Source organism: Dromaius novaehollandiae, chromosome 3 (genome assembly GCF_036370855.1).
Source record: "Dromaius novaehollandiae isolate bDroNov1 chromosome 3, bDroNov1.hap1, whole genome shotgun sequence".
NCBI classification, from domain to species: Eukaryota; Metazoa; Chordata; class Aves; order Casuariiformes; family Dromaiidae; genus Dromaius; species Dromaius novaehollandiae.
Window position 1 is genome coordinate 89,463,585 of NC_088100.1, and position 27,769 is coordinate 89,491,353.

Consider the following 27,769-nt stretch of genomic DNA (forward strand, 5'->3'; position numbering starts at 1 on the left):
TCAGTGTTTTACATAAACTTTATTGTGCTTTGGAGAAGATTGCATACAGTCAATCAGGTTACTTCAGCAGCATGTCATATGTTTAGTATGTGTGGTCTGGTCTTTCTCTTTCCAGCTACTCAGCATAATTCTTAGCAGGATTTTATGCTCTAAAGAGTAACTAAAACTATCCTCTGGGACCTCTGTTCCTATTGGGATCAATGACATTTTGGGGAAAATTCCAAACTGTATCCTGAAATTAAGAAGAAACAAACTGTGTTTCTGTGGAAATTCAATAATATCTCTCTGTCATTTCCTAATATGAGTATCTGAAAAGGTTCTTAGACAAAATGTACTGCCAGTGTCAGAGAACATTTTCTTCAACCCAAAGCTTTTTATCTGTTTTATTTTTTGTCATACATCACTATCTCAAGTCTTTTAATGAGTAAAAATTGAGGGTTCTTGAGAGGTCAGATTTTTATTCTGAAAAGTGCAAGAGAAATTGTGTAGCTGTGATTGCTTTAATGAAGTGCATTTAAAAAATCTCTGGTGGCAAAAGATAAATCATCTGGCAGTGAGAAGGGTATTGCTTAAGGAAGTAGCACAGACATCACACTTGTGAGTGCCAGCTTAAGGTACTTCCATCCCCCCTCACTTTCCACTGTTCGTTCTGCCTCCGTGCCATGGCACTCTGCTCCTGGCCTCGTGCTGGCACAAGTATTCCTCTTGTTGCATTATGGTTCTGGGAGCTGACCTGGCTTTTAGAAGAAAAACACGGGCCGAACTGTTTTCCTCGTAAAGCAGATCTCTATGCCAGTTTACAGTCCAGCAACACCTAGAGAAGTACTGGCAGAGCTACACCTGAGCTGGGCACCTACACTACAGCGTGGGGACAAGAAGCAGCAGCTGCAGAAGTACCACGAATTGGAATGGCTGCTGAAGACTTTTTCTTTTCAAGTCACGAGCTTACTCTCTCCTTCTCTGCATCAGTTTTTAGCCAATGCTTTTTCTCTGATGTCAGTGGAGTTATACCCATTTTCCACAGGCAGAACACCACCAACAAGGGGACAGATTGTCGGGGGGTCCCTTTGCCCACAACTATCTGTGATTTCCCCTGTACTTAAAAACAAGAACTTAAGTTTCAAATTCCTGCTTGTTTTAACCCCATGTTACCATTTGTACAGTTATTTATAGTCAGATCTAACTTTAAATTTAAGAATAGAAAAAAGCCCTATAAAAATAGAACACAGAGTCCTTATTCCGATCATTAAAAAACAAAAGGAATCAAGGCTTTCCTTGATTTTGGATAGTCCGTAAATGTCTTGAGATAGTACCTGAAAGAAAATAAGCAAGAGAGTGAAACTGTGTACATGCAAGAAAACTGCACAGTTTCAATACAGCTCAGCTGAAGAACCTTAAAACTCCTCCAGACTACCTCGTTTTGTAACCTGTATGGGTTACTCTGCAAAAGGCTTGTCCCAAAAGATTTACACCAGGTTATTTAATTAAATGGAAACCGATAATAATGTTAAGATTATAACAGACCTAAAGTAGAAAGTTTAGGAGTTCAGAGCATAGGACCATACCTATTCCACAAAGTTCAGTAAAAAGAGGCCTTGACATGGCTGAAACAGTAATGTAACTCATGTTAGATTAAATGACTATCAGATTCATTCAACAGGAGTTCCAGCCCACTGCTGTACTTTCAGCCAGTCACAAATAGGCCGATAAACTTTCCATGCATAATATTGAATTTCAGTTTTATCTTGAATTCTGGCCCTGCTCCTATGCTCCTCCTCGGCATTCTGCAAACTCGATTCGAAGAGCAAGCAGCAACATACTGCAAGAAACAGTTTGGATTTTGATACCTGTGATGGTGATAAGCACGTGGCCCAATGCAGCAAAGAGTAAAAAAGGCAAAGGCAAAGGCTGGTAGGGACCAGGTCGCTATGGCAAAGCCAAACCATTCCACAATTTCTCCAAAGTAGTTGGCTCCAGAAATATAGGTGAACAGTCCCCCTGCATTGAAAGACAAAATACATATTTTTCACAATCTCATGCACATGAAACGTCCTTTCCCATAAAGCCGGCAACAAAGCACTGTGCCTTTCTTATTCAGAGCCCATAAAAGAAACCTAAAAATCACTTCCCTGAAGCCAGTGGGGCCAAGCCAAAGTACAAGGAGGATCTTATACAGGGGTCTTGTACAAGTACAAAAATCAGAGGTGATTCTAACCCAGAGGCTTCCAACACTTTCCCAATCATTCATTTTCATTTAGAGAAGGACAAAAGGAAGCCATTATCAGAATTATTAAAATTATAATTATTAAAATTAGAATTCAGTGAATTCTCTTCTGGCCTTAAAATATTTTGCAACTTCACTACCTTTGGGGAATGCAAAATCTGGACCTCTGTTTTGGATCTCAGCTAATCATAGCACCTACAAGAGGCAGGTAGGTATTGGAGGTGAGATACTTGGAGGAGAGAAATTACCATCCATTACAAGCCAGGAGACAGAGACAAGACCAAAACCAGGAAGCTCCTGGATCCCCATACATATTTCTCTACAGAGCCAGAGATTTCCTGATTCACTGCTCTGGCCCATGGCCACTCTTCCTCACCAAGCCCTGCCTTGAGGGACACAGGATGGAAATCCTATGCCTTGCATCCTTACTGTTAATTTTTTCCCTAAAGTTTACACTTTAAATCTCCCTTTTGCAATGTAAGAAGTCCATTTCTTCTTTTTGGACATGGAGAATAATATTTCCTTCTTAGCTGACTTTTACATGGCTAAAACGTCTTACCACATCCCACTTCAATCTTCTTTAAATTACCCAACCCATTTCCTACAATCTTTCATCACAGTTGCTGTTTTCCAGACACTCTTGTTGCTCCCTATGGAGTCTCTCTGGACAGCCCCCACTAGTCCCTGCCACACTGAAGGACATCTGGACCAAGTACCCAAATGAAACTGTCATTACTGCTATTATTGTTGTTTTGCTGTGTATCGTTCTTCAGTCAGAAAACATGATCTATCCTACTTTCTTTAAGGAGGAGAGGGACAAAAATATACCTTGTGGAATCTTGTAGGTGACTTCCCCTGGTTTCCTCAGCTGGCGCAGCAGGAGATCACTGTGAATATTGATCCCCATTCCAAGCAGAAATAAGAGAAGGCCTAAGGAACAGAAATGAGAAACGTGTTAGAAAGATGGTTCCTGGTCTGTCCACTTACGCCTACTCCAGGGACATAAGCACATTTGTCAGGTTTGGTTTTGGAGCAAGCAGATATAATAGATAAGCTGAATGGGATGGATTCCTTTTCAAGCCAAAAGCTGTGCTTTTTGATACGCTACTGCGAAAGCTACTGAACTGGAGAAGTATAAATGAGTTATGGCAAAACAACTGTAAATCTCTGTGTCAGCTGTGGGATCAGAGTCACCTGGGATCCCTGCACTGGATAGCTTCAGTGTGGAGAGCAATCCTATACAGAATGATGTGCACCCTGAGCGCACTGTTTTGTCAGTGAAACCTGGGCAGCTTTCTGCTGGTGTGAGAGAAAGCTGGACTTCCCAGCTGGTCATATGCACCTTTTACTGAGTGTCAAATGGAAGGGTGAAGTACCTGACTGCTGTAAGAGAAAGCAGAGCTGTTAAGGGTGATTAAGGGAGGGGATGCGGGGTGGCTTCCTGGGGTAGGTGACACGTGCATGCTCCAAAACAAGAGGTCAACACTCAATTTTCAGGAAGGACATGGGTCAGCACAGATATCACAGAGACAGAGACTAAAAAGACTAAAGGGTCAAGAAACATCTCTGTACACAGGTTTGTGATTGTTCAGCAGTTTTTTTGCCATCATGCTTTGGTGAACCTCTATGTCCCATTCTCAGCTGAAGAGCAGAGCTTGGTGCTACTGAGTGCCACCAGCCACAGCAGCTCAGGTGAGGACAGTCCCTTTTTTGTCTGCTGAAAGGTTAACTGTCAGATGCCTCGAGGTTCCTTATTGGGTCCCACAAGTATGTTCATTAATGATCTAGAAACAGGGATGAGCAATGAGCAAAGCTGCAGATAACACAAAGTTCTTTAAAGACCAGCGAGGACATGTCTCAGAGATGAAAATGCAGGTGAGCAGGCAGTGTGATGGCAACTGAAATGAAGTGCAGTGAATTCAGTGAACTCAAAATAATGCAAGTTAATGGAAAAAACACATTAATCATACAGCATTTGGGTTCTAAATCCACTTCTTCCTTTCAGGCAGTTAGTGAAAAAAGCCCACAACTGTATTAAAAAAAATTATTAGGAGTAGAGTAGAATACTGAATATATAGAGAAGACTGCAATTGTCTCAAATCACAGATATTGGCCTGTCTCGTACAGTGCACTGAGGGAAGGCATTGCTGGCTGGCCAATACTGAGAAATAAACAGAGAAGGACATGAAAAAGTTCTCATAAAGAAAGACTGGAACCATTACAGATGTGAGAAAATATATAATATAATGAATAGCAAGGAGAAACACCAAAAAGGAACACTCAGTCAGCTAAGAAGATTACAAATCAATAAAAGGAAATATTATTAAATTCAGGACTTGCTGCTACCAGGGTATCACTGAGCTTAGTCATTCAGCAGAGTCCAGGAGGGGAGTGAGCAGCTATCTGCATATGAAGAGTCCCCAGGGATATCAGATAGTACTGGCATGGAATGGGGTGTTTGGCAGTAGGGGGGGGGACTGGGAAAGAAAACATCAAAGAGAAGTGGGTGCTGAAGGAATCTGAGATTACTGACAAGATCCTGACAGCAGCTGAACAGAAAGGTAAAGGAATAGGTAAAGGATCTGAGATGGAGGCTTATTTTGGGTTGCTGAGGACAAGGTGGGTATGTATCCAGAAAGGTTAGCTCAAGGCAAGAAAGGGGCCATCTGCCAGTCACTGGAGGAGAGCCCTGCCACCCTGCTCCCCACTGGAGGAGAGTACTTTGCCCCCAGCTTCTCTGGCCATTGCTGCTTGCTCTTCTTCTTCCTGAGGCATCTCTTAGAGCAGGGAAAAGTGGAAAAGAGTAGCAGATAGTCTGCTAGCAGGCTATATACCACATCCATGTTGAGGAGAGTGAGCCACAGCTATGGACATTACTGCAGAGTAACTGCTGAGCTGTAGGCAAGCTTCATTATTCTCATTTTACAGATGGGGAAACAGGAGCACAGACAGCACAAACATATCCAGCACCTCACTGGAGTCAGGAAGGGAACCTACGCCTGAGCGCAGTTTGGTCCACTGGCAGCAAGGCCCTTTGGACAGGGCTATATGCATGTGCACGGAGCAGTTAGCTGCTCAATGGAGATTGCTGACAGCTGCTGGCCAGAATGATTCATTGACCAGACTCTGTTTAGCTGCAAAACTAGAGGCATTTGACTGAGGAACTCCGCAGGTGACATGCCCTACGTTTCATGCCACATTAGACACTGAGGAAACCATCTCTAACAATTGGGAAGCAAGGAAAGAAATAGAGATGGTGTGTGATAGGAGGAAATGTAGAAAAAAGACTAAGTGCTGGTAAAACCTCACAATTCTAGTAACAACAGAAAGTTGATAAGAGTCTGTAGAGGAGGAATACATTGCTAGCCTCATTGTTTTGTTTAGAAGTTATTTAATATTTCAAGTATTGCTTATACTGTTTTCCTTTTTTTTGCACTGAATGTATACTTTTATTTAGCATGCAAACTGTGTGGTGTGGCAGGGGTTTTTGATGGTTATGGGGGCTGTTACTATACAACACCCAGAGTTTTTGAAATGTGATGCTATCTGAAAAGCCTGATCTCGGATGCACAGCAAGAAATAGTGTACAGAAAGTACCTTGGTCACTTCATACTTGTGACATCCAAAACATTTCCTCAGAATTCTACGTTAACCTTCATTTCTACACATGTATTTAAACATCATCCCTCTATGCAGGCACCATATGTGTAATGCCACCTAGCTGCTCTATCATAGTTATTCTCTCAGAGAGTTTACAGGGTCAAATTCAGCTAGGCTATTAAGCTACTGAATATAAAGGAACTGTATTAACATACAACCTGACTGTGCGTGCTCTCTAATCTGCCCACGTGCCTTACACAAGAAAAAAAGAGCCCTTTGTCTCTGAAGTCTCATTTATGTTGGGTTTTTGCCCTTCTTTTCTCTGTTAGTCAGAATAGCTGCATCAAGTGCAAACCTCTGTGGTACAGAAACCAAGCCACAACTTGCACCTGCATACAGCCACTGCTTGCTGGACATTTCTGGCTGAACAAGGGCAAATCCCTGTTCAGATGAGGCCTGAGATTGCATCTCCTGAGCCCAGAGAAGCAGGATGCTCTAGTGTGGTGTCAGTAAAACAAGGCTGGTGATTTGAGACTGTGCTCTCATATCGTACATCATGTGCCTTCAAAGGGGGCTGCCTAGCAAAAAAGAAGAGCAAAAGGCATTGTGCATTTGGTTATTTTATCTAGGCCAGCAGGCAGGTTTTATGCTGATTTCTATCACAACTGATTTGACTCACATGTTCAGTGAAGATTAGGACACAATTCAAAATGTTTACAAATTGCTTGGAGATTAGATCTTGAGAATCCTGCAGCTGTAATTACCTGATGTAAATCTGATGTCAGTGCACCAATCATTTGGATATTCAGCGCAGTAAATCAGGTAGTACCCCTGAAGGAAGCCATTATAGATACAGAATAATGTGCCAAAGAAAAGCAATTGCAGTGGGAAAGGTCTGCCTCTAGTGAAGAAGGGGTAAATAAATGTCCTAAGGTAGATAAGAAAACAAAGTCAGACCAGAAAAAAAATGTTAGTACATTACATATGATAACATTGTACTTGCAATTTCTCTGTTTGAGGAAGAAAATCTTTAATAAAACATAAAATATTAAAAAGGTCAATACAGATTAAAAAAAATGGAAGGCAATTGTAACAAAATCAGACTATTCAACAACTAACAGGAATGTGAAATATTGCAGATACCCACATTTTACTGCTCCTTCTCGAACACAGGGCAGGGAGCTAGAAATCTCCATTCCAGAGTCACTGTGGCCTTGAGAATATCTCTGCTTTGCTTTGCCCTTGTTGCTAAAATGAGGAACCATTGCCCACAAGCAACACTTTCATATTAAAACCTTTGCTGCCCTTCACTGCAGCATTGCAGAGGGCTGAGCAAAGGAGGCCCAGAGGCATACTGGCACCCTGGTGTTCAAACTGCTGTAGTGAGGGGCAATGCCAATTGCAATATTGCACAGACCTGTCCCTGAGGGCCTTTATGCGCAGTGGTGGATGGAGTCCACAGCTGTGTGGAGACCCCTCTGGCTCACCTGTCCCCTGAGGTATATAGCCTGAGGTATAATCTCTTTTCTCCGCAAGTCATCTGGCCCCTCCTTCTCCTCTCATGGATCTCCCCACTCAGCCCCAACCCACAGCAGCTCTGCTCTGCTCAGGCGCTTTGATGCAGAGGCAGAGCAGTGTTGTTGGCTGCTGGGGAGAGCTGCTCTGCCACCAGGCCCTGCCTCCCCTCCCTGCTTTCAAACCTTTCTCTAAAATAAGAGCTAAAAACCTAATTTTAAAATGCTAAATGCCAAGATTTTCATGTATCTGCAGTGACTAGGGCTTTCTCAGACAAAAGTTGTGCTGAGATCCGCATTAACATTTGTAGGAGCAAATAATTTCTGATTGTATAATTTTAATTTTCACTTATCTTCAGTTCAGGTGAGCCTCTTGATCCTGTGGGCAACCTCAGATCATCCTTGGGGGAGTGAATTGGAGATGTTATATTCATGAAATTTAGGTATTTTCTTACCTAGCCAATTAAGTTCTGTATGTGGAAAAATCTAAACCTTTACTGTTCTTTCTTTTGCCTTCTTGGGCTTTACATTTTGCCTATCATACTAGTATATGAGTGCCACTGATTGATTGATAGGTTATCCACACCCCAGGTTGCCAATAGGAACTAAAATCAGCTGAGACATAAAATGTCATAACATTACAAATATAGCTTAAATCTTATCGAGCATGTCTAGTAGTGAGTAAGCTGAGTACAAGCAACAACATGTTAATGTACTCACTGCTTTCCAAAGCAAGGTAAGTCAATTTTCTGGCAATTAAGACAGTAGTTGTGATGCAGAAGTGCTAAATATTTCTAAATGTAATGAAAGCTAAGAGATACAGAAAATATTTTGCAGGCTGTGGTATCACATTTGTCGCGTTTACTACAGCATGGAAAAGAATGCTCTTTGGAGTAATGTTACCAATTACCATTTTTGCCCATCAGGAATGTGATGCTGGAGTTATAAGGAGGCGGGGTCAGCTTCAGCAATCAGACCTGCTTGTTGAAATAATATTGACAAATTGGCTCTGAACAGCTATGAGAAGAAGTGGGAAATTTGCAAATGGAAACTCAGAGAAAGCAAATTGTATAGAAGAGATGATGATATCAGAACCACACATAATGAGTTTAGAAGGGCAATTTACACAGGGGTTGGAGTGGGACTCACAGTGCTTCATCCTTTGTCAAAAACAGGAATGTTGGAGAATCTCTTAATTTTTATAGCTGATGTGAACAGATGTTTATGCTACCCAGATTCCACTATTTCTAGCATGTACTGGCATTTCTGAGTTCCCAAGGATTGTTCCCATGATGCTTCCTGATTCTGCTATTGCAGTATAGAAGTTATATGCCCTTGGGTGGTGACTTGTCCAGGAGGCTTTACAGTAACAGGAGGGCAAAAATGAGACAAAGACCTATCTACTGTGGATGCAGTGGATGCAGGACAGATGGAACCTGCATGCAAAGTGTAAGGACAATCTCAGGGGAGCCAGCAGGCATCAGCTTTTTTTATTTTGAGGGAGTAAAATCCTGGCATGGCTGCAATCCTGCCTCATGGGAGTTTTGAAAGTTCAAGTCAGGATTTCGTCCAAGAATCTTTGTTGTGGAGCAGCTTCTCCAAGGAAATTTGCTTGGGACTGTACTTCCACAGGCCAGATTCTGTTCTCTATTTCTGAACAATGCCATGAAGCCTCTGTTTTAATACAGTGCTTGTCAACTTGTAGTACATAGCTACTTGAGAGTGCACAAACTATTCCCAATGGATTTTGAAAAGGCAACTGAGAAAAGTAAGCACATTCAATAGGTTTAAATATTCCATATAAGAGTCTGCCTCTCTGCTGGAATTATTTTGCAGCGTGCAAATCAAAAGAGGATCCAAAGCCACTGTTTTAGCATAACATACCAGAAACTGGCCTTTTGGAGTTAGACCGAAGACACATTTGACCTTTTTCTTTCATTACAATACTGATGACTAATCCTTTATTCCTTTAGCATCTGTACTGGCCAAAGCTGCTGCATCTGACAAAAGCATTGCCAACAACTTCCTTTTAAATGAGTGAATAATAAATTATTCATCTTCATTTCCATCATATATTTTCCAGAAGAACAGATTTTGAAGAGCAAATTATAAGAATATGCTCTCTTGTCATTGACAGCTTGTCAAATTTCATCTTATAGATATTAGTCCAACTCCCTTGAAAACACCAGAGGCCCTCACCCAAACTGGGGGAAACTATAGATTTGTTCTTCTTTCCACAAAAGATGCCAATCTTTTTACAAATACTATCATAATCCACTAACAGTGGGCTCTCAGTCCTCCTCCAACAACTTGTAAATTAGAAATATTTATGCAGCTGCTATGCCTTTTCCTCTCCAGAGCCCAGATGCAGCAGCAGCTCATGCTTTTCAGTTCAGAGGCTGTAGGTGTTTCCAGTTCTCGATAGGTGGTTTATGCCTGGGGCAACCAGTTGAGAGCTCAGGGCTCAGCTGGGGATGGGTGACACCTAGCTCCCTCCCATGCATGCTCTGCATCAGCCAGTGGGACACCAGCCTACTGCTGTATCTGGCCACCTAGCTCTCTGCCACCAAGCCCTCTCCAGGGGCTAACTGGGATGAATGGGGGGGGGGGGGGGCAGGAATCTGAGATGTTGCAAAGGTCCTGGTCTGCATCACTGACAAGGACGAACCAACACGCTGAATGGTGCCTTGGAAACATTTCTAAGCATTCAGGGCTCCACACACTCCAGCTTCTTGCCCGTCGCCCTGACACGTGAAGATATGACATCAAAAAAGGTGAGGAGTCCTGGCAGCCCACATGAGGGCCCTGAGCCCAGGCAGCCAGACCGCCAGGATGGAGATGCTTGCAGAGCCCTTGCAGCCTGCTTGTATGCTAAGCTGACTCCATGGCCCGCCAGGTACACACATTGGAAAATCCTTCACAGAGTAGTGAATACGTGCATAATCATGGCAGGATTCACCCAGTCAGCTGAGTTGTGACCCTTCTAGTTCCCACATCACTGGAACTGTGCAAAACCATCAGACAAACACAATCACTTGCTGGTCTAAGGCCCAGTTCTGTAAACTGCTCTTAAATCATAATCCAGTGACTGTGGTGGGAAGAAGAGGACTTTCTTTTTATGTTGATCAGGAAGATTAACAGATGTAGCTGCACAAGGTTAGAATCAACTCTCCCTTCAGAACCACATCCAAGACATCCTTCTTCCATGTTCCTCCAACGAGCTTTAGATAAACTTTGGTCATTATAATTTAAGGAACAAGAAAGGTATATACATATTATTGAAACACTTAAAATAATACTGTATAAAACAATGGTAAACCCGTAATGTCAGGTTCATTTCTGATTATTCTGTCTAAAAAAATTCATTCAGCCTATCCTTGTTAGGAAAGACTCAGTCTATCCTTGGGCTGTTATGTGAGTCATCCAACATGGCACCTGTTCCTAAGGTTACTCTTTCTTGGGGGTCCCCTAGTAGCCCAGGTTCTGTGCTGGATAAAGACTTCTGGCAGGAGCAGACTCATCTGTTCTGGGAAAGGGACACAGGCATGCATCTGATGAAGGGATGGAAGGACTGGGGAAATCCTGAGACAGATGGCACCATGCTTGGATTTGATAAGTTCTTGAGAAAAAGGGCAAAGGAAAGCAGAAAGGCTGGGCAGCACTAATTTAAAACAAAGCCAGCAGAAATGCAGGAGGGTTCAAAGATGAGAGGCAAAATAACAAGAGGCCTGGAAGGGTCTTCCGTACTGAACCACTAGGGCTGCTGAATTTGGACTTTGGATAAGAAGAAGAGACATAATACAGATAAAAAATAACAGGCAATATTAAAAACAATCTATCTGGGGGAGCTGAATAGCAGTGCCTCAGAGTTTTCATGAAACTGAAAGGAAGTAAGCTCAAATGCAATGAAAAGAATTATTTTTTATGCAATACACAAAGAACACTGAAGTAAAGAGCTCAGCAGGACTAGAAGAAGAAGAGGGATTACCACTGGTTACAGACACAGGCAGGTCCTTTAATAAAGAGGAGAAAAAGGCTAAGCATTTGGAATGCACATTCATTTACATATTTCAGGGGATAAATCAAATTCCAATTAAGAGATGCAGAAGGCAGCCTTTCCTCCAGGCAACTCCCCATCATTTACTGCACTTTCCTTTGAATGATCCGTTATTGGCTTCCGCCAGAGACTGGATACTGACTCTGATGGACTTCTGCTCTAATCCTGTATGATAACTTCAGGATTTCATAATGTTGCATGTCTCATCTAACAACTTAACACACAAAATGACTGAGTCAGCTCCCTAGAAGAGATAAGCAATTGCTTAACACTAGTGTTTGGGAGCAGAGCTCCAGAGTGATACTCACTATCCCAGAAAGGCTGACACCATGGGTGGTAGCACTTGCAGAAGCCAGCTGCATCTAACACTGACAGTCAAAGGGAATCCGCAGTTGTGCTTGACTTTTGCCCACTGAATCTTTGCTGCTGTGTTAGAAAAGATCAGTTGCTTACAACAGCATTTGAATAAAGTGGAGTAATAGGAAAAATCTACAAATGTTTGCAAAAAGCATTTGCATCTGAAATGAATGAATGATCTGAATTTAAAAATAAAATGCTTCTTCTACATTGCTGTCAATCACTGCTGAGAAAAAAATAGGATGCATTTAACCTCAGATAAATTTAAGGAATCTAAGTAACATAATGCTGAATTCTAACACTGTAAATCAGTCATTCCGACAATCTAGCACTAATCAGTACTGCATAATTGATTGTTACAAATTTTATGTATGTGATTGATAGAAATAGCAAAGGAAGAAGTCCTTTTCACACTGCATACAAGTATTAGTAGATTAGTAGAGTATCTGAAAACAAGAAATAAAAGGAAAAGGACAGGACCTAATAATGGGTATTTGTTTTAATCAGAACTATGTGGCTTGACTCCAAGAGAATTATTTTTGCTCTTTTAAATTCATTACAACAGCAGACAGGTTTCAAAAGGGTTTTCCAAGTCTGTGTATAAATTAATCCCTTGCTCCTCTTGTTCTTCTTCCATCATTTCTGAAGCTGTCACTGGAAAAAATCTGTTATCTCCCAGTGATTACCAGCATCTAGTCAGAACCAACAAAGATGGTTCTTCTTCCTTTTATTGGTATGAGCCTAAAACATTGAATCACTGGAACCTTTTCTATTGACCTTAACAAGTATAGAAACAGGCCTTATACTTCAACTATTATGCATTTTCTAAAGGGAAACCAAGAATAGAATTCTTGGGTTTGGTGCATTAGCAAGCTACATCAGCAAGTTACAATCAGTACACATTTATATTCGTATATTTGTTTCTCAAATATTTCCATTTTTGAGTACAAACATCAAATAGGTTTTTAATCCCCTTAATTATAAAATATTATTTTATTTATGCTTGCTAGTAGCTAACAACTGATGTCTCCCATTTCATTTGTAATATGGAAAGTAGATTTGGACGAAAGCTGAACTAAAATTTGGGAAAAATGGACTGAGTGCCCATAACTAAAAGGGAATAAAGTAAGAGCTTAGCAGCTGTTTAAAATCTTTCTCACCATCACCTTCCAAACTGGGCAAATTAACTGGAAGAACTGTGATTTGTTTTTCAAATATTTTGCTCTTTAATAACCAAAGATGGAAAAGTGAAGCTAATAAAGTAAAGCAACTACTGCCCGTGTACAGATTCCTGCTGGAATCAGTACCATCTTGTCGAGATTGCAGTTTGCCCACAGACACTACACAAGGAAGTACTGGAGCCCAGGGTGTATAACATGACAGACTTCTTTTGTCTACAAAGCCAAAGACTCATATCTGCAACAGCATTCTAATCTGGGAGTGCTATATGTCTACAATAGCAGAAGGCAGGACTCATTTCTATATTTAACTTAGGTAATCCTATTTTCTTAAAATAGGCTTGCTGACTGAAGGTATTGACACAAATTGGATATAGTATGGGAAAAAGAGGGTAACAGCAGAAGGCGTTCCATGTCTTGACCTTAGTAAGACCTTAGTAAAACTTTTTACAGTTTCACATGTCAGTCTTATAAGTAACTTGAGTATTCCTGATTTAGAGGATGCTATTTTAAGTGGTTGCAAAATTGGTTGAAAAATTGTATCAGGAGATACTTAACAACAGTTCACTATCAAACCAGAAGGATATTGTGAGTAAGATGCTGCAAAAGATTTCTCTGGTACTATTCAGTTTTTCCATAAATGGTTTGCATTTTGGAAAAAATGAGTATTCTTAATACATTTGTGGATGGCACAGCTCTGGGAGGTGTTGAGCTCTATGAGTGGGGGCTAGAATTCACAATAATCTTGAAACCTTGGTTTCACAGTTTAAAACAGTAGATTTGATCCAGTAAATATAATGGCAAAATATTTTATGTGGGTAAGACTGACTGAATGTGAAAGACAAGCTGGAGAACAACCTGAAGTAATCTTTCCACTCTGCATGGTGGTAGTAGGCACTTAAATTTCACTGTGTCCAGCTGAACTCTGCACCTCAAAAAAGATATGGACAAAGTGGAAGCAGTCCAGAGGAAATTAACAGCAGACTAGGAAATGAGACCTATGAAAAAAGACTGAAAAATTTGGGGTTGTTTAACTTAAGAGAAAACCAATGGATGACATTATAACAATTTACAACTATACAAAAAGTTGCTGCAAAGAAGAAAGGAATAAAATATTCTCCCTGTCTACTGAGAACACAGTAAGACATAATGGGCCTAAGCTGCTATATGGGAAATTTGTTAGACATCAGGAAAGGACATTGAAGCACTGGAACAGATTGGCTGAAGGGTTGGAGGAATCTGTGTCACTGGCAGTGTTTAAGGCTGACAAGCCTCTGTCAGGAACGGTGTACATGTGACTGATCCTTAGACTAATTTTTCTATGTAGTCTTTCTATGTCTATGTAGTTTACCCTGCAGTTGCAATGCTGGGCTGTTGCAGACCAGGTCATTACAGCATACTGGATTTCACAGAGGTCTCTCCTGTGCTCTTACTGATTTCATTCTTATAGGCCAAAGCACTGAGAAGAAAATTCAAGAACTATATGTGGCCAAGAACTGTCTGGAAGAGGAACTTGGAGCTATCTTGGTGAGAGAAAGGCTCCAACAGGGAACTGGGGTGCAGGAAAGAGATCTGGAACTAGCTGAGAGCAAAGAAGCTAGTACAGGGAAAATCTTTTGCTCAGGCTGCAAACTGAGCTCAATGCCAGGCCAGCTATCTCCATCGAAACCCTGACTAAACTTGGTCAAGATTTACGCTTAGATGAAAGGTACAGGACAGAACTAGGGTCAGCCTGACTAGATGGATTGTGGTTCAGACAAACGTACGGATTCCACAGTACTTGATGCTTGCCTCTACTACTTGGTAGTATCTAAAGGGCAGCAGTGCTTAAAGATTATGAGAATATTTGTTGTTTTATCTAAGCAATGGTGTGTCAAAGGATTAGCCAGCCAAAGTGTATATTTCAGCAAGGTATCTTACTCTTTTCTTCTCCAGAAATAACCACTTGATATTTATGAAGACAGATCACTTTGTTCCTATTGCTAAACTACAGGTGTCTGCCAAAAGCATGAAACACGTGTCAGAGTAACTTAACCAGACACTATGCTAGCACTTTGAAAAGCTCACTGCTTCACTGGAGCAGAGAGTTCAAAGAGTTGACAGGGGTTCAGAGTGTGAGCAGAACAAAAGGACATATCTACTTGAAAAATAGTACAAATTCCAAGCATGTACAAATTTTTGCTCTTGCAATATGCCTATCAGAGAAAGTATAATTATTTTCCATGAGTGGTCCACATGTGGCTGAGCAATGACCAAAGAGAGCCAGATGTTTTCTAAGCTTTCCCTCTCCAAAGCTAAATCTTCATCAAAATGTATCCTGCTGACATACACTAGACTTTATATCTGTTGAGAAAGTTCTTGGAGAGCTGTGAGATGCAAATAGTCCTTACAAGATACCTAACTGGTTTTCCCTACTCTAGTGGGAATCCTCTTTGTCCCCTTTCATGCCTAAACTTCTACTCTTTCTCCATTTTGATCTTCCTGCCTTCCTCACTTTGTCCTTTCTTTGTCTTTCCTTCTGCAGACTTTCACCTCTTTTATGGCTCTTCATATACTTTTCCATTTAAAAATTGTATCTCCTGCAGCACTACCACTGCACTTTGCCTTTCTCTCCTTCATTGTAGTGCTTTCACCTTTGTCCCTCTCTTTTTGCAATCATGGCTGTTTGTCTTCAGCAACAAGACTGCACCCCTCAGGCTTCCTAGCAGGTCGTTGTCCCCTCTGCAGCAACATTTCTGAATCCTGTAGCTGGAAATGACTCAGCAATGACACAGGATTAGTATGGTTTATATTGACTTATACATGGAACTGTACCATGTTTCCTGTATTATTTAACCGTGAATTCCATCGTCTTTGCACTGTCTCCACAGTTGTAGTTTTCGATAAACTACAAATTGTTTGCATAGTTGGAAAATAGAGCAGCATTGATCTATACAGTTGCCAAGGGAGAGGCTGGCCATTCATTCCAGGAGCAAGGTTGTGCACCTCTGGGCCTTAGTGGAGGTGCAGACCTCCCAGGTTTCCTCTCTCCCTGCCCCTACATCCCCATACAATTGGTGTGAGGGAGAAAGGGGCCAAGTATTCGGCAGCGGCAGGTTTCTAGTGCCAGGTTCTAGCTGGGGAGTGTCTTGACTCGGCACACATGAGCCAGAGTGCTCACTGCTTCCACTCACAACCAACAGGCTCGCAACTGCCTTGTTGGTCAGGCCAAGCAGCTGCCTCTGGCATGAGGGTCACAGAGCAAGAGCGACGCTTCAGGGCTACAGGAACTCAGATACAGACCCAAGGACATGAGCAGAAGGATTTTTGACTACTTCATCATTGCCCACAGAGTTCAGAAGTGCAGCACTGGGTCATCTTCTTGCTTATTTGTTACCATGCAGTGAAATGCCCTAAGAAGCTGAAAGATTCAGCAACAAACCTCTGCAGCAGTTTAGGCCTGCTGCATGTTGGGAAAGTCCTCTTTATAACCATAATGGCTAGAAACACTACATACATTTTTTCACCAAAGTTTGAGCCTAATTCTTGCAAAGGAAATTTTCAAGCCTTATTAATAGACTTGCTCCTTGTGCATATTCAACAACATATCTACGGAAACAATTGCAACATTTAAAATTGTTTTTCATCTCTGACAGTTTTGTACACTTAGCATAGTTAAAACAAATGTCTTGGGTTAGTCTTATTAAAAACATGATGTCTCAGTAAATTCCACATGTCAGACCAAGCTCTGTCCTCAGTTAAGTCTCTATTTCAAACTAATTCAAGACCATTAAGGATGAACATGATTTTTGAAGGAAAATAAATTTGAAGGCCAAAATATATCACTATTGATATAGCAGTAAGGCAAGTAAAGCAGTAAGGAACTTAGATTCTTGGGGCCCACACTGTATTTGAAGGCATGTTGATGAGTGTAATCATTTTTACCAGTAGACTATGTAAGTTTGAAATGGAAATCACTAACAAAAACATAAAACTCCAACCTGCACATCTAAAAATCACAGGAAGTCAGCTCCACACTGAAACATCTTAAGGTCATGTTTGCACAGGCATGTGTTTTGGGTCTCAAGGTTTACTGAGTATGTTCAATTTGATTAATTTTCAATACCTTCTATCCATCCCCCAGTAATTTGCAGCATCCTGACACTATATGTCAGGATCTCAGACCTGCCCTTCTATCAGTAGTTTAATCCCATCAAATTCTATAGCTGGTAACCAAAAGGTTGTTTTATCTTTTAGAAGGGTAAATAATGTTAATGTTAAAAATTATCATTTCTAAACCTTTAGGTGCACATTTTGAAGAACACTGGTTGAAATGTCTTGCATTTGGAAAGGTAGTAATCCAAATTCCTTCTGAAGTGGTATGACCTCATGGAATCCGATGCAGTACATACACATAAAGAGGAACCAAATTTGAAATAGCCAGTTCATGCTAACTCACATTTAATGTGAGTTTGTGCTCACATTAAAAATGATGAGAGGACTTAATATCCTACCTTTTTTCCTAAAGAAAAGAGCTACTCCGGGCTGATTCTGAGTCACAGTCATCTTTGCTCCCTTGCAATACATACATTACATTAAAAATTCCCTAACGTTGAAAGTTGCTAAGTCAAACACTCAAAGCATAGAAAGTGTCAGTATTAAAGTGTCCCTTGTTCTCTGGGTTTACCCTGATGCTGCCCTTACCTCACCTTCTTTTTATCTCTTCCCATATTCTACTCCTGACTGTAAGTCTCACAGTGTTTTTCATTTCTCTGCATTCAAGACAGATTGCATTCTCCTAGTCTGTGCTGCCAGGACTCCATCTGGGAGACCATTTCTTCTCTGCAGAGTACCCTACTAGTCAGAAGTACGACTGGAATGAAAAGTCCAGCTCTGCCCCTCCAGTCTGGGCCTGGAGAATGCTTGGCTGGGTTGTAAAGATTCACACATGTTGGTTCTGCTTATAGCCTCAGAGGAACCAGCACCTGCTCAGTGCGGGTGGACTCTTTAAAGATGTTAGCTGGCAAACTTTATGTCCCTGAACAAATACAAATGCATTTTTCAGAAACAGCTCCACCAAGTTTAGATTGCTTTTCCTGGGAGCAGCCAGAGATACATCCCTTCACTTTAGTAACCTTAACCCAGGCCACGTTTCAAAACATGAATGCTTTAATGCTTCTTTGTTTAAAAAGGTTATAAAGAAAAGCAAACAAACACAAAGAATCCAGTAGCATAATGCAAATCCAACTTTTTTTTCCCTCTCATTGGTTGTTTTCAGGAGTGGCAAAAGTTTTATAGATGCATATACATTGTCCTGCCCCAGATGTGTGACAGGCAGTCACTGGAAGGTCTACTTAGGACAACTTTCCAGAGGTATTTGCATGTGTAGCTCTACCAGAAGACCACACTAATGTGGCTAGACAGCTTTGAGTAGTCTAGCTAGCTTGGTCAGAGCTCTCTTTAGTCTTTCTGCCCCATTCCAAACAATGACATGAAGGCCTAGCTTAAGGGAATTTGGCTTTCTAGCAAAGCAGCCCAACCCATCTTTACCAGTATGAGAAAGAACCACAGGTTCTCACTCTGTCCCAGGACCTGCTCCTGCATAGTCTTGCATAGGAAGTCATCTGCTCTGTAACATCTCAGACACTCAAACAAATTTTCTCTAGCAGACAATACAAATCTTTGCAGACATCTTGATACCGTGACATTTTCTAATGACATTTCTGTGAGGCAGCATCCTGGCATGGAAAGTGTTGGATTAAGTTCTTGAAAACCATTACAACTGTAAGCAAAACAGTATCATATATGGCAAAAGCTGACTGTGACTGTTGTTACTTTATTACATGTTCATAAAGGTGAATTAGAATTCCACTGAATTTGGATCTATAGAAAAATGCATACATTTTTCTTCCTATCAGTTGACTTTTCTCACCTTCCCATACAGGATATTTTAACACAGTTTTAGTATTAGAATAGATTTTTTAAAAGAGATCATTTCAGTTTCATTGCTAGTATCTATGAGACGTTCCAAAATAATTACAATGTCAGCTGAGTGGTCAGCAAAGACTAACATAGCTCCTTTGTTCAAACGTGTGGACGCACGTGAGTTTCAGGAATTTTAATCATTTGATCAAAATCAGTAAGGATTACCCTACCGATCACTTTGCCTGCCACATTTAAATCAACATCTGGAGGGAGAGAGGTCACTTAAAGGTATGTGACTTGAGAATGATCACTTTATTTATAGATTGAAAGTATTTTTTCATCATAATTATTCTTGAGCAAAATGACTTTAATTTTGAAGGAGGTACCAAGAATATAACTTAAACTACAGGAGATTCAATAGATGGAGCGCCTGGGATGGGCATAAATTATAGTTGCAATATCAGAAGATTATTTCATAGACTTTTATTCTTATCTGACCTCCCCAAAACTGGGAAATGGCATACTATTACAAGCTTTTCAGTACACAAAGGGCCTTGTTAAAGTTTGTCCTTTTGTTCAACTATATTTGGTGGCTTAATGAAAAAATACTACCTCTCCCCATAGAGGTTGCCTCTCTTACAGTCTTAGGTAAGAAATGCAAAAAAAAACCCAGATTTGTGGACCGTGAAAGAGCAAAGTCTACAACAAAGTTTCCTGCTGCACATAAGAAATGAACCTTAACATCTCTTTCTTGCTTTTTATTTCCTACTTAAGTGAGCAGCGTTTAGCCATTGTAAGGGAATACTAAAGACATCTCATGGTTAAAGCAAGTAATTTCTTTGTTTGGCAGAAGCAGTATTATTTTAAAGCAAAGCACTTACTAAGACTCCTGCATATTATTTAATCTTTTAGTACAGCCCTTTATAACTCTGCTTTTCTAATACGGACAGCAGGAATCCAGTAATGCAAATCCAGATCTTTACATCCTCATCAGTCTTGCCAAAGCTCAGTGCAATATGCAGTTCAGTGCTCAGAATGTATCTTTCAATAAGACTTTAATCTCTCAGGATATAAAGTGTTATAACTTCCATGTCTGGCCCAGACCCCACGTAGGCAAGGTCAGAAGGCCTGCCTGCACCTTGGTGGCAGCCTTACAGCCAGGCCTTCAGGTCGCCAACCAGAAGCAGGGGCTGTTATTTGAACAGCTCTCTCCAGAGTGGGCCGGGACTGAGCGCCCACCAAACCTTAGTGTATTTATCAATGACAGGCAAATAGGAGTGACAAACAGAGGTGTTTCAGAGGGAGCATGAATACTGCTTTAGCTATGGCCCTGCTCCAGGTAGCAAAGATGGAACCAAAAAAAAGACTTCTGTGACCTGCTCTGCATGTGCTGTGCTTTCCCTCCTTCTGGAGGACAGAAAAGACTCATGGTATATGAAGCTTAGGCCAACGGACTGCAAGACAACAAATAAAGATCAGTTATAATACTGGAATCATAAATTGTAATACTGTGCAACACTCAAGAACACAAAAACTTCCCAAACAACCAGATTTGGGAATTATTGCCTTACTTGACACAATAGGAGGGGCACAGCCTGATGGGGAATGGACAGCAGGAGAACGGCACACAGTGAAGTCTATCTGGAGAGAAAACCTCAGGGGTAACTCCAAAGCTATAAAGGATTGTGAAGTTGCTCAACACATCTCCACTGGTAATGATAAAACAGCACAAATAAATGGGCATCATAAGAAATATAATGTTAACAGACATGTTTTTTTGAAAGCAGTGAAGGAATATAAAAGTCTAAGTTATCTCTGTGGAAATTCTTCCTGTACAAAGCAGAAAAAGAAAAATTATGTGGGTACACTTCGGGCTATGCAACAGCTACAGGCTTCTAGAACGTTTAGCCATATTCCAGTAGAAACATATAGTATATATAGGACAGAAACAGAAAGTATATATAGGACTATTCGTGCTCCTAGCTGGGAAGACAATTGACTGGTCTTCCACTGTGAAGGCACAATTAGAAAAGTATTTAATAATGCTAGAGGAGACTGCAAGGAAGCAAACTCAATACCAGCACTAGATATGTGAACATATTATACTTCTGTGGCAAAGAATGCAAAGAGAAGATGTTTTTGTTGACTATTCATACATTAATTTGAGGAGCCTGGGTAAAAACAGCAATGAATCTAACATTTTCATTGATAAGAACAAATGAGAAATGGTCGACATTACTTAAACCCATGGGGATGAGTTGCAAAAAGTTAAACTGATTGATTGGGGAACATGGAATACGTAAACGAGGTAAGGCAAATGGCCAGCCTACATTAGGGATGTCACTACCAAATTTAGAGTTACTGGTAGGTCTAAACATCACAAGACACCATGTGAATGTATTACTCTACAGCTAGTGAAGCCCAAAGAGGAGTCTGGTTAGGGTCTATTGCAAAACATTGAAATGAAGCAATTCAGAGAATAAGATTAGTTACTTGTCAGATACCTGTTTTGTGTGTTGGGAGATGAATGATGTCAGGGAATAGAGGTTTCATGAGGCCACTACTGAAAACGCCTTTAGTTCTTGACACTTAATGATAATGATGTTCTAAGACCAAAGGATAAAATAACTATTCTGATGGATAAAAATAATTTCTGGTTTGGAAGCTGTTGGTTACTATATGGTCTGATTATATTCAGTATTAGCAAGGAGAATCCCACTTAGCAATCTATACTTCACATTTAATCTAATCTCTATTTATCTATGTGGTGCTTCAAAGCACATAGTTAAAAACCCACAGGAGCAAATATAAAATACCTTTAAAATTTGTGAGCAAAATTAATTTATAAATGATTTACTCTTTCAGGGCTTCTATCTGCATTTCTCTGGAGGCCTGAGCTGCTCCTCTCACTGATCACAAATAGGTGCACCTATACAAGAAAATAACCAGTGTGTCCAGGTAAATGCTGCACCTGCCAGACCAACCAGGTGGTGCAGACAGGCTTTGAAAGGGAGTACATGAGCCACACTAGGCAGAGTTGGGGGTAGAGAGCATCTTTTTTTTTCCTCCTCCCCAACTCAGTTTTGGAGGGAAGGAAACTGGACAGAGAGGTTTGTAAAAGGAAAATCGCACACAGGATATTGTTTTCAAATGTTCCTGGTTTCCCATTCTTTTGCCATAAAAACCTGTTTTTCCTGATCTTTTTAGGAAGATCTCAATTTGCAGAAAATTAAGTATAGGCACACCAGATGGGTCACCCACAACCAAAGGGGTTTTGGGGGGATCCAGCTGCTTAATGCCTGTCTGATTTACTTGAGTGTTTTTCAAAATGAAAACAGCAAATTTAAAGGTTTTTTTTTTTTTTTGCTAACAGAGTAAAAGGTTATGCTCTTGACTACACAATTGGAAACAGTTGCAAGAGAAGAAAATAAATAATAAAATATAATTCTAGATGGTATTTGAAACTGAAATGCCTTCTTAGATTGCTGGTGCCTCTGCTACTGTGAGGCAGAGAGGAGGGCCAAATGCACTCTGTCTTTCACTCCAATAGCTCCAGGATTAGCTTGTCCATTGTAGCTCACTCAGACAAGACTTTATCCCCACCACTGTTCAAGGTGGCATCTCTTCTGCTCCCTCATCCATCTGTCTTTCTCACTTCTTGCCTGGTTCCAGTTCTAACAGTAATGCAGCATTAGGGTTTATATGAAATTCGGTTGTGATGTCTTTCTCTCATCCAATATTTTATTCTCCTCCTTTGTTTCTTAAAGCTGGACTGCAAAATGGGAATGCAGCAAACCGTCTTCTCCCTGCTACCTGAGGGCTTCAGCTGGCATTCTCACTCTATTCCTTAACCAGCACAGCCCATCTAGCAGGAGGGATTGTATTACAAAACACATTTCCAACCAAAATAATTTATAAATCATTTCTCACAAGAATTCCTTTATACATCTTATGCCACTCATCTTTTTTGGCTCACGGCCAGCTTTTCATAGCGATTGCATATACAGATGGCAGACTCAGCATTAAGAGCTTCTCTCAGTTTCTTCCCTCTGCCTCTCCATCTCATTTGTTTTGGATGCCCTACCATCACACTTGTCCTGACCTTCATGACAGTGAAGAAGCTATAGCTTACCTAAAACAGATGTAAGAAGCTCAGATTTTTATAGGATGTTTGCTTTAGCACCACAGGGCATTTGGATTGTATTAAATCCACATCATGCTGCAGTAATAAAGAGCACATTTGAAAGACGAAGAGCTGGCTAACTAAGGATGGCAGACAAAGAGTCAGGGATGGGATTTGGGATTCCTCCCTTCACTCCACAGCAAAAGCAGCAGCGAAAGCAGTCCGCCTTTAACCTTTCATGAAAGCCACAGGGAATGCACCATGTTGTGCTTGCCACAAAGAGAGAGACTGCTGCCTAGTGGTGGCAGAGCAGCACAAAGCATGTACTGCTATTACGGTTCACCACAGGCAGCTGGGCTGCTGCTCCTGGGCCAAGGAGGGAAGGGGGCAAGACCTCCCTCTTGCATCCTCTGGGATAGAAGATCCCAGAAGATGAGGTGGTGCTAGCAGAGGGGTTGGCTCTTCAGCCAGCAGTCCCTGCTCAGGTGACAGTCTCCCACCTCCTCCTGCAGTGGGCTGGACAGGAGTACGTGGCATGCCAGACCTGGCTTGCTGGGCTCTGGGCAAACAGAGAGATCCTGCAAAGTCCTTGTCAAAGAGGAGTCGTCAGCATTAGCCCAAGTAGTTTGCAGCAGAGGATTGCAGCAGTCCTTAGAACACTCCTCAGCGTACTCCTCAATGATCTGACAATAAATATAAAATCACCACTGATAAAATCAGCAGGTGGTACCCATTCTAGACAAGGGTGAATATTGATGTGGGTTGGACAGCCATACTGAGCACTAAGCCCATCCGGAAAAATTACTTTCAAATCAAACAGATGCAGCCCATATAAATACAGGCCATCCCCAAAGAGTGGTAGATTGTAACCTCAGAAAGCAGTGACACCAGGGTGGGACGGGTGCTCAGAGGAGCCTGGAAACTCACAGGGGTTGCTGGTGTGTCTCCAAGGCAAAAAGCACCACTTTGATCTGTAAGCATGGGAGCAGCACATGGGGATGGGAAGGTGATATTGTCTCTAGATATGCTACTACAACTTTGACACTGTAATATATATCCAGTACTGATGTGTTCATTTTTTTAAAGGATGTAGGAAAGGAGGAGAGGAAAAAAGCCACAGAAATCATCTAATGGCAGAGGGAAAAAAAGTTTTGCAGTGAGGGCCTTCAGCTGCAGTTCAGTGACACGATAAATCTGTTTCAGGATGCCTTAGATCAAATAAAAAATACTGAAGCTACATGACACCACATGCAAAAGCAGGACAAAGTCATTTTGCAGGTTTAAACCTGTTCCTAAATTTATGAAAAGGTAACTTTATCCTGACAGACTTCGTGCTGGATGAAGTATCATGTGTCTGCACCACTATAATTCTATGTCAGATCAGCTCATGTCTGTTCCCCTGTAGCTAGCATAAAGTCGCCAGAAAAACATAAATCCAGTATAAACACCATATAGTGTGCCGTAGCTAATTAATCAGAAACAAGATCATGAGCTCCTGTATTATCTGGATCACACTGGTGCAGATGGAAGTCCTGACAGCTCTGTAACAAGCAGATTGAAAGATGATCTGATTACTGTGTAAGTGATATCATGGTAAGAAAATACTGAAGGATACTATGAGGTGCTTTAAATTAGCACAGAGAAATAGCAAACACCTTTGGGAGGAAACTGAGACTAGTCAAATTCAAGCAAGAAATTTTAAACATGTTATTTAAGCAATAGTGAAGACCTACAAGAGTAAACCACCAAAGAAAACAGTGGATTCTCCATAGAAAATGATGGATTCTCCATCTTCTGAAGTCTTCAAATCAAGACTTGAAGAAATTCTGAAACACATGCTTCATCCAAACACAAACTACTGGGACAGCACAGCTGGTCATAATATACAGGAAGGCAGAATAGATAGCATAGCAATCTGTTAAAAATCTGTGTTTCTCTAATGCACTCCTTCCATGCCCACATCTAATCAAAACGTCTCTTCTACATGGATGTTTGGTGTAAGGGGTGTGACACAAATAGGAATGACAAAAGCTTCCCTGTGGAGAGAAAGACATTGCTAAATTTTGCAAGAATGCATGAAGTAACTTTTCTCTGTACAAAACAGGATATTTTCATAGAAACATAAAGGAATGCTTAAATACAGATGTCAGAGACAATCAGTAGTAAAAGCAGGAGCAAATTAACAAAAACATATTCAGAATTAAAAGGGGCACAGCTTTATTCATTTCAAAACTCCAAAGTCAAAGAGAAATACTGCTGTAGGCTACATCCATTAAGTAAATGTAGTTTTATTATTGATGAATTGTACATTTTACTCATTATATTGCAATCAGGTATAATCATGAAAGGATTTGAAAACTGTTGTTAGGTTATTTCTGTTAAAGGTCTTTGTGTCTCATAAGAAATTTAAAAATGTCAAGATACATTTTGGTTGTTATTTCAAAATGCTGAACATCTTTTCAAATACCATATGCCAATCAGCTACCAAATGAAATTAGGAAAAACTCATTTATTCTTTTTGTTGCTCTTTTACCTAATATTACAGCACTACTTTTTAATATAGTATTTCAAATATGAATTGATTCAATAGAGTCTCAGAATGGCTTGTATGAGAAAAGGCTGCACACTATAAAAATAATACTGGAGTAACATACCATATTAGAAACAAAATAGTCTGTTACCTAGACTTGGTTAAAATGAGGGCTTTAATTTCCAGAAGGGAAACAGAATATTCCAGCCAGAGATGAAGAATCCCCCAAGCTATTTAAGAAAATGTGTGAGAACACAGTGCTTCTGCTTAAGTCCAGCAGTAACACTGGAAAAGAACCACTGACTCAACAAATGTAAGCATACGGAGTAGGGTAACATTTCTTTCAGTTATCTAGCTGTGGTCATTGATTTCTGTGTTTTGGAATCTATCAGAAATCCTTGAGAATAGGAGAATGAATTAAACTAAATTTGGTATGACTGCATAAAATTAACATGCCCGGCTAAGTGGGAGCTAAATGTGTCACAGATAGTGTCTTCTAGCTAACTTAGAGTTTAAAAAAGCAAAAAAACAACACTAATCATAATGAATATATCTGTAACTTGACTCTGTTTTAGCACCTGAAACCATTGTCCTGTTTTGAATTTACCTACAACAACCTAGAGTTTCTATCCCTAAACTGTCTCCCTAACTCCAGAGACACTGCAGCTGGATTTTCAACATGTTGATTTTGGTTGAGATGCAAATAATCATTTTTGATCAATTCTTATATGCATGTTTTCTATTTCTGGCAAAGAAAATAAACATAGAAATAGAAATTAGGATAAAAATGGCAAACCAGCTCAGAAATAAAGTTTTGCTTCAGAAGTTAGATAGCTCTTTACTGCATAATGACATAACACAGCCACATGCACATGGCATTTGTGAAAAGTCAGTTTTTTCATGACCAGATAATCAAAAAACAAAAACAAAAAAACCAAACTCCTCATGAGAGTATCCCGTGGAAAATGGAAGTGAGACAGAAGATAAAACACACACAGTTCATTATGCAGGAAGATACATTCCTGTGATATACTCCAGGCACTTCAGAACCATGTCCCATTGACTGCAAACCTTAGTCTGTCTTGGAGTTCCTGATCAGTAAATATAGGATTAATTGCAAAGACAAAGCATTGTAGCATTCACTGACATCTGATATGGTGGAGTTTCTGAACATAAAGATCTCATGGACCAAGAGAAACCACTATGTAGGTAGTAAAGTGGGAATAACGAATTGGGCATAAGGACCCAACTTTTCTGTTGTGGTATAGAAAGCCTACAGTTACTCTGTTTTTTCATATGCTAAATTCACATTAATACAGCTCATTTAGTACTTTCTCTTTTACTGCAGCCGTGCTGTACTGTTTTTGCATTCGGGCTGTCCTCACTCGTATTCCCACATCTTTGGCGGTGGGTGCTGCTCCCCGCGCTGCGTGTGCGCTGCAGTTCTCCTTCCCGCACTTCGCATGTGCCTTGACTTAATAGTTGGACTAATTTCATCCCCTTGCTCCAGTTTACCGCAACCCTTTTTTTTTTTTTAAACTAAATATCTAAAGCATACATCGTCTCGCCCAGTTTAAAGTATCCTAGTACCACCTGCTGCTTCCCCTGGCTGCTACGATGGGGGAGAGGAGCCGACTCGCCTGGCTCCTGCGTGCGGGGCAAACCACAGCGGCGCCCACCGCCCCTTTCCCAGCACCCGAAGAGCCGGGTCTCGCAGGGAAGGGCGCGATCCTGCCCCGGCCCCGCCGCCCGCCCTCCTTCCCCCCCCCCCCCCCCCCCCCGGGCTGCTGGCGCTCCCGCCGCATCGCCCGATGTCCTCTTTCTCCCCGCTTCTTTAGGACGGGGGGCGGCTGCGACTGTCCGCAGAGGCACCTCGCCCCCCTGCCCGCCGCCGGCCCCGGGCGCGCCCCGCGGGAGGGGGGCCCGGCCGGGGCAGCCCTGCCCGGCGGCGGTACCTGTAGAAGTAGTGCCAGCAGAAGAGGCAGCAGAGGAGGCGGCAGCCCAGCGGCTCGAGGCGGGGCGGGCTGCGCAGCGCCAGCAGCAGCGCGGGCACCAGGAAGGAGGGCAGCTCCTGCAGGAACCAGGCGCAGCGCGCCGGCAGCCGGCCCCGCGGCCGGCACAGCCGCTCCTCGTGCTTCCCGTAGCGGGACGGCACGCGCAGGTACAGCGAGAGCTGCAGCAGCGCCAGGGCGCCCAGCAGCGAGCTGAGGGCCAGCACCAGGCTCGGGAAGCACTGCATGCTCGGGGGCGGCAGGCGGGGAGCGAGGCAGGGGGCGCCGGGC

General features: G+C 41.5%; 1 protein-coding gene across 2 annotated transcripts; it reads right to left on the minus strand.

Annotated features, from left to right (window-relative positions):
* Positions 1 to 27,769, minus strand: SRD5A2 (steroid 5 alpha-reductase 2). 2 transcript variants are annotated; one of them, XM_064509425.1, is made up of 5 exons: positions 27,443 to 27,769; positions 6,589 to 6,752; positions 3,053 to 3,154; positions 1,848 to 1,998; positions 1 to 232 (listed from the first exon to the last, which is right to left on the minus strand). In XM_064509425.1, exons 1-5 carry the CDS (start codon positions 27,724 to 27,726, stop codon positions 64 to 66), a joined length of 870 nt encoding a protein of 289 aa, XP_064365495.1. In that variant the 5' UTR covers positions 27,727 to 27,769; the 3' UTR covers positions 1 to 63. The 2 variants fall into 2 exon arrangements, with proteins under 2 accessions (XP_064365495.1, XP_025958439.1); XM_026102654.2 differs by having other exon boundaries at positions 1 to 1,313; positions 27,443 to 27,764.